We start from the raw sequence: 10,233 nt of genomic DNA on the forward strand, positions 1-10,233 counted from the left end.
CTGTCCAACAGCCATGGAAATACTATGCTGTAGAGCTGATTTTAGAGAAACAAGCTGTGATCTTAGCTAGTTTTGCATCATCTGTGCACTAAAACTCATATTGTATTTCTCTGAGACCTCAGAACGCTGAGGTGGGAGAAACTGCAGCAACCAACAGAGCTGATGCTTGTGGAGAAGGGCTACATCCCCTTGGGGAGTGAGAATGCAGAATGGGAGGCTCCAAGGGCCTTGGGAACCATTGTGGTTGGTGACTCACTGCAGCCACAAATTTTCACTGCAGTTAAGTTCAGAAGACCACTACCTGACATTTCCCATAGATACTGAGCTGTGGCCTAGCGACAGATGGCAGAAATACAAGAGTGTATGAGTAGAGTACATTGAGAGGATTTAATTTTCTCTTGGATTCTTACTGAATTCCAGTGAAGAACCACCTTTGCTCTCTGTGTCTCACTGGGGTACAACCGTATTTGGAGTTTTAACAATCTGTTATGTGGACAAGTTGTTTAGGTCTTGTTTTTTTCTCTGTTTTGGATGTCAACAAATGCTTCCTCATTTCATCAAGGGCCATTCAGAAACAGCTATGGGGTATTTTAGTTCCACAGTCCTAGGGAAGAAGCTGGTCTTTTGTCTCCTTCCTGAGTTTTTCAAACATATCAGAATTCCTGTGTATTCAAGCTGCATGAAACTGAGCATTTTAATACTCGTAGAATAATGAGACAATTATCCAGCACTGACTTGAGCGTAGCATCAGCTTAAATTCTTTGCATCTCTTCTGTGGAATATAGCCTCTTTAGGCTTTAAGGTATCTAGTAACACAGTAGGATTTTTCCTTTAAAAAAAGGGAAAGAAAAGAAGTAGTACTTGCATTGTGCATGGTATTAGTTATTGTCTGCTTCTCTCTTCAGCACAAACTTGTGATAGTCTATTACAAAGTATATTCCTCTGCAAGCAGGCAGCTCACCTCAGCGATGTTGCTTCAGGAATCCAATATTAAACCACAGAATGAACTACACCTGACTTTAAATATCAGGTTTTTTAAAACCTGAGTTAAAGGCACCTTACTGCAAGACATCAGTCTTGGTTTTTCTAGGCTATGAGGCTTCTTGGAAACATATCTCAGATGGGTATCTGTTTGTTTTCCTCTGTTGTTCTGTAGTTGCAAGCATGTTTGGTGTGCCATTTCAGAACACCAAATAAAAACAATACAGTCATGATTTCTGGAAAAAGATCAGAGCATTGCCTAGACATCTATGGCAGAGCAGGACCACCAGTAAAAAAAGCAAACCCCCAGAGTAGATGGAAGTGGAAAACATGTTCCTTTATACCCTTCTCTCCAACCTGAAGGGCAGCTACAAGTTACTCACCTAATTCTAGTTTCATTCTCATGAAATCAATGCTGGTTTGACCGGGCGACAGTTGACATTTAGCATAATGTGATTTAGAAAGACAATTATTCTTTAGTGCAAAATGGCTGTAACATTTCCAGTGCTGCTAAGAAAGCAATACTGCCACTTCTTTTCTCTCTCCTAACTAACCACAGACCAGTCTCTGTTGGTTTTCTATATGGTAAAATTCTCCCGAGTTTTGGAAAGGCGTGTGTTAGAATACATGTGCAGCCCAGCACAGTGCCCTGCATATCACACACTGAAAGCACATCAGGACAAGGACAATAACTCATGGCTCAGCACCCACTGACACTGCACGGTTGACAAAGCATTGCAACAGCAGCACCCACGTGGAACCTGATAACTTTGGCTCATGTGCCCCACAGCAGACACCAGCAACAGCTTGGGACAGCTCTGCTTCCTGGGAAATGTTTCTGATAGATATGGCCCTTCACTTCATACAGGAGCAAACTGGAACATTGACTAGTGTGAGAGAGCAGGAAAATCCCAGGATTTTTGTCTCTACAAAGGGTAATCAAAATGGAGAAATCCCTTTGAGTTTAGGAAGCTGCATACTTTACCAATGGAAGTTGTAGTCTACAAAGGAAGGCAATTCACTCACATACTTATGTACAAAATTTGCATTTATTTTTTCCCTTTTCTGGTATCTGTTACGGTCTTAACATTGCTTTGTCAATGTGTCTAAAAGTCTGAGGCTGCCCACAAGGCTTTCCAGCTGTTTAAGACACTTTGCAACTTTACATCCTTTTTCAACACTACTCCTGATCTGGGTTTGTTGCTTCAAGGCACGAGTCAATTGTGATTCTCACAATCAGTCTTGGGCTTTTAAAGGTTATGTATGGGCACTGTATTCCCTCGTAAGGGGAAAAAAGTGGCAAGTGGTACAAGTGTTAAAATAAACTTGGCCATGTACTGTTTGACAAGCAGCAATGGTATAATCTGCCATGAATTATCACATGTGTTGTCAACCACAAGGAGGCAGGATGACACCGTTTATGTGAGCAAGGAGAACTTCACAAAGAGTTTTGTACCCATCATTGAAGGGAATCCCTTGGGAATCAGTAAAGATAAATGCTATGTTGTCAGTTAAACTGCTAGATGTAGCATTTACAATTCTTAAAATGCATTTGAATTAGGAGATTAGTGTTCAGGTATTTAGATAGAGCATCAAAAAGAATGGAGGAAAAAAATCCTGTCTGTGTAATCTTGCACCTGAACACTACTTGAAATACCACTCAGGAGAGCAGTCTATGGGCTCTTCCTTCCAAAGAGTCTTCAGACGCTGGGTCCAGGCAGTCAACATCTCCTTTCTCTTCTCCTCAGAGACACAAGCTGGAGCATAACAGATGTGAGGTTCGAGGACTTTGACACCACAGAAGTGCATGATTCCATGCTGGATGCAAAAGAAAGAAAGAAGTAAATGCCTCAGGCAATATTTACTCTTTTACTTTCATTTGAAGAACATGGACGATTCAAATCTCTTCTGTTTCTTTGACCCAGTATCAGTCAGGTTCTCTAAATCTGTGCATTTATCAGGAGAAGGGAAGAAAACTGCTGTTAAACATACATAACTGTCCTCTTTGGATGCTGTATGTTGCTCAATTTGCAAGGATAATTGACAGTCTAAAGTTCATCGTGTGCTTTGAACCTTCTCAGATTGTTCCTGAGCTGCAGTGTATTTCACATCTGCTTCCATGTTGGTTTCCTTGATTTTTTTTGTTTTGGTTTGGTTTTTAAACTTGTGCCTCTGGCTTAGCTATATGATCCTGCATGAAGACTAGTGCCTGTGGAAGTTTGGCTTGCCATTTTCCCTCTGTATGTCTAGATCTGTGTTTCATCTTTTTGTCGCATTTACTTGTGAGCTGTGCAGCTGGACAGCTCCTCAGGGGTAAGGAGTTGGTAACTGCAGTGGGGAGGAGACCATGAATCCTACACAAATTGGGTAACCACAGGGAGCAGAAATCCTGCATTCTAGAGCTAAAAGAAATCCTGTAACACTAGAGAAACTGGAAAAGCTGACGGCAGAAGCTTTCCCCAGATTGCAAACTGGAGGAAGGGGGACAATACAACTTTAAAACTCTATGGACTTTTGAAGTAATCTCAGGATTTTAGAGCCCAGTTTATAACTTGCAGATGCTAGGAGCAGAAAACTTAATTATTTCTCATTATGTTTTGCATAAAAGAATCGATTAAAAACTGTTTATAAATAGATGGACTACTAAAAATTAAAGCAAACAGTAACCAAATATTAATATATTTTACCTGCATGGGCCATAGGAGATAGCGAATATCACCTCTGGTTGCATATTTCTCTTTGGTTCCTCCCGTGGTGAAAGAAAATAAGGATAGTTTGCCCTAGAATTAGGAAAGTGATGTTTGATTTAGACATGTTTAAAGAAGAGTGGCTGAATAGTTCAAAAGATATTTGTGGGAACCTGGAAGCATGAGTTTCTAGAGGAGGAGGTGTTCTCTTCCTTCCCACAGGTTCCAAGGATTGGCAGTTCTGAGGTAAAGATTGATGTCATACAATTACATCAGTGGACTGAGTGTCTGGGCTTTGGGTAGAGATGGGTTAAAAAGAAAACAAATTATGTGTCTGACACCCTTATATGAAGAAGGGCTGATCCTTGTTCTTCCTTATGTAACATTTGGAAACTGTGGCTGGAAAACCCTCTGTTACTGTGAAAATCTTTATTCTTGTCCTCTCTGACTGCAGAAATTTTTTACTTAAGTTCCCCTTCAAACTTGGGCTTGCTTAGCCACCATGTTTCTTCTGCTTCTGTGGCTATGGTATTAGCCAAGTGCTCAGCTTCTCTCATCTCAGTTTTAGCTTCTGTAATCAAACTAACATCTCAAATGTCTTGAGCCTGTTTGTATGCAGCTGTGATCATTGGTGATTACGCCTATTTACGACAGTGAGGCCGCCATTTCTGATATCTAAAGAAACTGAAATGTTTGAAATTGTTAAGAACATCAAAACTAACAGAAATTAACACGCAGTGAAAGGAATGTGAAACTAATATTGTTTGTTTTTTAATGCTGCATTTGTTATCAAATAAGATCTGAGATAGTGGGCCAGAATTTTCCAGGGATATTCCCAATGCTGTGGGGAATTAAAAATGTATGAATTGACACAGAGAGATACCGCTCTTGCCAAATTAAAGCTACAAAGAGAAAAAGGTTCAAAGTAAATAGTTGTGACAGAGGCTCATACTTGGAGTATTTCAGATTTCTGTTAAAGTTTTATAGTTTAACTCCAACCTTTGACATATAATCCCAGAACAGGACTTTGACTGGCACTAGTGTGCAGATCATTACAGATAAGAGCAGTCCTATAGTGGTGGGAAGACAGTAGTTATAGGAAATGGATTGATTTAAACTGTTTGCAAGCTGTATGCTACCACAGTGAAGTCTGATACTCCCAATAAATGATAAAGCCCACATAGTAGGCCAATAAAGATTTCTAGGTGATCAAATAAATCTTCAGGAAATGCTGCAGTCTCTTTATTTTCTTGCCTACAGACAATGTGAACAACAAAGAAAATCAATCAACATGTCACCAAAGCAATATTTCAGAGCAGTGTAAAGTGAGAGCTTTAAAATACTACAATGAAAAAGGATCAAGGCCCCATAGAACATGCTGCAAGCCTTGACCTTAATAGAACAATTCCAAAAACATACCTGGAGCAAACCACTATCATAAGTCTTTGGCAAATTGTAAGCAAAGCCTTGGACCAAGACTCTGTCCATCCAGCCCTTCAGGATCGCAGGCATGTTGAACCAAAACAAGGGAAACTGGGCAAAGAGAAAATTACCTGGTCAGCACAGAGACTCTAGGCCACGCTTAGGCCTGGTCTAAGAGACAGTCCTCTCCTCTGAACCTGCTCAGATCCTGTATGTGCCTTCTTCCAGCTCTCTGTCAGGACAGGCAGTACCTGTGCCTGGCAAAAGGAACTGAAGTGCTTTCTGTTTGTAATTACCTCAGGGCCAGACCTGAGCATCTCCAGCACACCAACCCCGTGGTGCATGTCAGGGCTTCCATCCTGATTCAAGGTGGAATAGGATGCAGTAGGAGGGTGCCATGTGATTCAGATTTAAGACTGTACAGAATCAAGTCTCCCATGGCTGAAATGCAAAAGAATCTAATATCTTATTAGCAGCACTAGTGGTCAGTTCTGATCTTACAGTCTGCTGACAAATGCCAGGGGATCATAGGAAAGACTTCTTTGCAAAGCCTGCTGCCATCCTGACCCCAAATCCTTTTACTGAAAAGAAAAAGACTTCTTTAACAGCTGGACCCTTGGTTTCTAGATCTCCCAGTTAGCCCACGGGACTGCATCCCAAAGCTCTCCTGTCTTCATGGCATTCTCTTGACTGCTTTATGGGCTCCTATACTAGGCTGCATCACTACCCCTAAACCTTTGTGCACACTGAACACAGAGGAAGAAATTCTATTAATGTGTAACCACGTGTGGCTTACTACAAGGTAAAACTAAAATAGAAACTGGGCAACCACCCCAGTCATTACAAGTGGTGAGTTCAGTCTGTAGCAAATTTTGAATTCCTTTATGATGTCCTTTAGAGGCTTTTAAAATTTGTTTGTTTTTTTTTTTCTGCACCAGAACACACTCAACTCTTCATGACATTCTACAGATGGAAAGTAGAAGGCAACTGTTTCCTTCAGGGCAGGTCTTGCTGTTCTTACCTGGGAAGTGATAGTGTGAAAAAGATGATGACTTACAGTGAAATGCTTAATTGAGATATGGCCCCATCCTAAACTTAATCTACCTTGGGACAGATGAATACATACAGAGATGTCTAAGGCCAATGGGGACACAAAGAAATGTAAGGCTACTGCTTCTCTTCAAGTACTTTGGGATTTGTAAACACAGGGAACAGATCTGGCATAGTGGAGAATAGAGATGGGCTGTAAAAATCCATTAGCAATTCCCGGTAGTGCTTGTGCAACTCAGCAACAAATGAGAACAGTCTACTTGGGAAAGTCCAGTTCCCTGACTTCGCTGGCTGCCCTCAGCTCCTCGCCCAGAAAATAATCCTTGTTCTGCTTTCTGCTGGCCTGCCTGACATCCGTACTCACACAAGTCTTTGTGCATCCAGACAGGAAGTTTGGCCCAGAGTTGGGGAGGTCCCGGGATTGCTGTTGTTTCAGCCTGCATCATTGTGCTACTCAACTACTGGATTTGCTGCAATAATGACAGAGGTAATTGTACTTCTGATCTGTAGTTCTAACTGTACCATTAGCTAGAGACAAAGTGAACATCACAACTGAATCCTGTATAAATAATGACCTGAAAAATCAGCAGGTCTGCTTCCTGCACCTTCTTCTGCTCTTCAACCACGTCTTTGGATAAACTTCCTCTCTTGTAAGCTTCCCAGGTTTCCACACCGTATTTGAATGCTTCTGAGTTGTGCAGGGGACCTGTGGGTAGAAGTGAACAGAGATTCCTTGCCCCCTGCCCAGTATCAGCACCAGATAAGAGTGGAATGCAGGTTGGCATTCACAGTTCTAAACTGGGTTACTGCTTTCCATTGTTCCTACTTCCTTGTCCTTGTTGGATATTCAGCATCACCACAGGTGATGGTGACTTCATTTTGAAATGGAGAGGGATGTGGGATCTCAGGGCTTTAAAACTTCATTTTCCTGTAGCAACATGGGAAGTGCAGTATGGGTGCCTCAGCTTGCCTGAGGACTCTGGGGATGCAGGTGGAAGATTTAAGGGAATGTTGTTAATTGTTCTGCCTCTGCCTTAGGCTTTACTGAGGCCATCATGCATTTACTTGTAAGCCCTATGGAGCTGCTTTCCAGCCTCTGTAACTGGAAAATTCACCAAGGAATGGGGAACCGCTATGGTCCAGCTCTACTGATTCTACTAGACATCATCAATGTCTAGCCAAAGACAGGGGCAGTTGTAGCCTCGTGAACTAAACTGCAGCAAGTCCCAGAAAGGTATCTGAAGGCATTTCCTCCCCATGAGAAATGAACTTTAGAGACTGATTATGGTCACGTGCTGATGTTTTTTCCTGTCAGTAATCTCAATGTGATATGAAATTCATGTTCAGGAGTGGACTTTTAGAAATGCAGATGTCTGTTATTAATAAGTTTCTTATTAATGAAATAAGTTTCTTATTAATCTCTGGATGATCTGAGGGCTGGAGTCTCTCCTGTTAAGACAGACTGAGGGTTCTGCATGTTCAGCATGGGGAAGATTTCAGGGAGACTTTTTTCAGCCTTCTGATACCTGATGGGGAAGCGCATTACAAGCCACTGGTTTTTGAAGAAAGTTATATTTTGGCTGTCTCACCAACAATGTCATTTCTTGTTGCTCTGGGCTCAAACTGCATGGCATATAAATCCGACACAGTGACACTGCAGCCCTGCTTGGTCAGTTCTTCCACAGTGATCTTCAACAAAGATCCATTGAAGGACTTGGGCTCTTGATGTGCATAGACTATCAGGACCTTTTTCCCTGGAGGCAGAAAGAAAACCAGGATACCATTTGGCATCTATTAGGCAGATGCAGAACAGTTTGTAGACTTGGCTCTTGTTCCTTGCTCTTTCTCTAGTGCCTTTTACCAAGGGCGCAAAACCAGTGAAAGCAGAGTGACAGTGGCAGCATTTGACTGCTGCTCAGCAGCAGTGAGTGACTCCTGAGACCCTGATCGCTGCAGTGCCCTGCCCAGAAATTCTGTGCTACACTGGGCTTTCTTTCCTAGGTGGAACTCAGTGGACAGAAGGGGTTTTGCATAGCAGGTCACACTACCCTACATCAGTAAAACACTGCCCCACCTATTGAGTCAACAAGGAAAGAGGAAATATCTTGTATGTCGTAGCAGTTGTTTACAGATAACCAGAGAGCAAAATTTATAGGGATTATTGAAAATGGCAGGGTCTGCAAAACATGCAGCTCCTGGTTTCTGACTGCCAAGACAAAAATTCAGGCATCACGTGAGGTCAGTTGCTCTGGGACACAGCTTCAGCCCAGAGCAATACCTGCTGATTGACAGGCAAGTTTACGGTGTCAGGGATAACTAGTAGAAGCCAATATGAATATGTGATGAAACAACAGCTCATTTTTAACCTAAATGATGAGGGCAAATAATTTCACCAGAGTGCACAGTGTCCATGAAACAAGAGCTATGCTAAAAAAGACGATTAAAACTTGTGGGTCAAATGCTATCAAAAATTCAACATGTGTAGTAACTTTTTAAACTTCTGTGTATATGTTATTCTGGAATATAAACAGCAGTTGTCTCTGCTATTTCTGTCAGCTCCCAGCAAAGAGGGAGCTCTAGGGAGTGCCTGGAGATGGACAAGCTCCCCATGGTGCTTAATTTGATTCTGCAAAGCTGCTGGACAGTTTGCCTTTAGATAGAGCTGGGGGCACTTGGACAGAGTGCTTAGAGAGACTGGAGTTTTCCAAGGCATTACTTGCTGAGGTAAATTCAGTCGTTTGGAAAAGTAAGACCTCAGTGTCCCAACTAAACACAGCAGATGCCCCATCCCTGCGGTGCCCAGAGCCAGGCCTGGAGCGAGCAGCATTTTCACCCGCATTTGCTCTTACCTGCCATTGTAGGGGAGCGCTGGGGAGCTTCTCTGCTGATAATCTGGTACTTCCTGAGGACTCAAGGGAGAGATTTGCCGGTGAGAAACACCAGGAACAGGTGCGAGGCGAATCTCCGGCTGCCGCTTCCGGTCCGTGCCGCCCTCTGGAAAGTGGCTCCAGAGCGGCTCCGGCCCCAGCCCGGCTGCGCTTACCTGCTCCTCGGGGCTCGGCGCACACCTGCGGCGGGGCTGGGAGCGGCCCTTCACTGAGAGTCACTGAATATCCTGGGCTGGATCGGACCCTTAGGGATCACCCAGTCCCAACTCTTGCCGGCGGCCCGCCCACCCGGGGCGGGATCGGGATCGGGATCGGCACTGCCCGCAGCCGCGGCTCCCGCTTTTTCCCTCTGCATCTGCTTTCATTTGATACTGCCCTGCTGTGGTTCTTGTACCGCGAGCGGCAGTGAAGGGTCAGTCCATGCTGTTGCCCCGTGTCCACTGGGGATTTTGTGGACTTACAGCGTGTGCCGGCTGAATCACCTCTTTCCCGGACTGTTCTTTGGGGGGGTCTGTGTTCAGAAATTGCTCTGTGCTTTCCATCCTTCCTAGTGCTCTTCTCTGCCCCTTACCAGTTTTTTTGCATCATTTCGTGAAGAGAGGGAACCAACTCTGCACATGGTTTTCACACTGTGGGCATGCCTTGAATATACCCAGTACTCTGATGATTTTCTGCCCTGTGGTCCCTATAATTGATCACATAAAATTTGTGCTTTTTTGACTGCTCTGGAATGTTGAGCTGATGATTGTGTGGAATTATCTGTCAGAATTAGAAGATTTTACTCCTGTGTGGTGGTTTTCAAAGTGAGGCCAATCTGGTTGGTTTGTCTCCCATACGCATCTCTTAAGGTTCACAGAGACTAAAAATAACTTTCACTTGTCTAACCTCCTGAGGAGCATTCAGAACACTGTGCTGGTCTTGGTTCTCACAGAGCTTAGAAACAACCCTTCTGCTCTATGAATGACTTACCTATTGGAGAAATTTGGCACAAGTTTGTAGCTTAAATACTATTTTTCAGATATAATATAGGTACACTTCCCTCCTGGTATCTAAAATACTTTCACTCTTGATTTGTAGCCTCAAAGATTTGTAGCCTCAAATCCTCTAAAGTAGATTAATGACTTCTATTCTCTAAAAATCTAATCAATAACTTAAAGAAACTTGATTTTTTTCTATTGATTTTCTTGCTGGGCAGGCATTGGACA

At 43.1% G+C, this 10,233-nt stretch overlaps 1 protein-coding gene across 1 annotated transcript; it reads right to left on the reverse strand.

The window, feature by feature from the left end:
* Nucleotides 1-2,319: 2,319 nt before the first annotated feature.
* Nucleotides 2,320-9,233, reverse strand: NQO2 (N-ribosyldihydronicotinamide:quinone reductase 2). Its single transcript, XM_033054987.1, has 7 exons — nucleotides 9,184-9,233; nucleotides 8,990-9,042; nucleotides 7,730-7,894; nucleotides 6,716-6,846; nucleotides 5,088-5,201; nucleotides 3,669-3,761; nucleotides 2,320-2,799 (listed from the first exon to the last, which is right to left on the reverse strand). The coding sequence occupies exons 2-7, from the start codon at nucleotides 8,994-8,996 to the stop codon at nucleotides 2,626-2,628; spliced, it is 684 nt and encodes a 227-aa protein (XP_032910878.1). The 5' UTR covers nucleotides 8,997-9,042; nucleotides 9,184-9,233; the 3' UTR covers nucleotides 2,320-2,625.
* Nucleotides 9,234-10,233: the final 1,000 nt, after the last annotated feature.

The sequence above is a fragment of the Catharus ustulatus genome, chromosome 1 (assembly GCF_009819885.2).
Source record: "Catharus ustulatus isolate bCatUst1 chromosome 1, bCatUst1.pri.v2, whole genome shotgun sequence".
Classification (NCBI taxonomy): Eukaryota; Metazoa; Chordata; class Aves; order Passeriformes; family Turdidae; genus Catharus; species Catharus ustulatus.

What these genes read in the sequence shown, in the direction of transcription:
- NQO2 (XM_033054987.1), bottom strand. An exon ending in AACAAGAAATGACATTGTTG is followed by an intron (nt 6,847 to 7,729) that starts GTGAGACAGCCA and finishes TTCTACCCACAG; the next exon opens with GTCCCCTGCACAACTCAGAA. An exon ending in ATGATAGTGGTTTGCTCCAG is followed by an intron (nt 3,762 to 5,087) that starts GTATGTTTTTGG and finishes TCCTAATTCTAG; the next exon opens with GGCAAACTATCCTTATTTTC.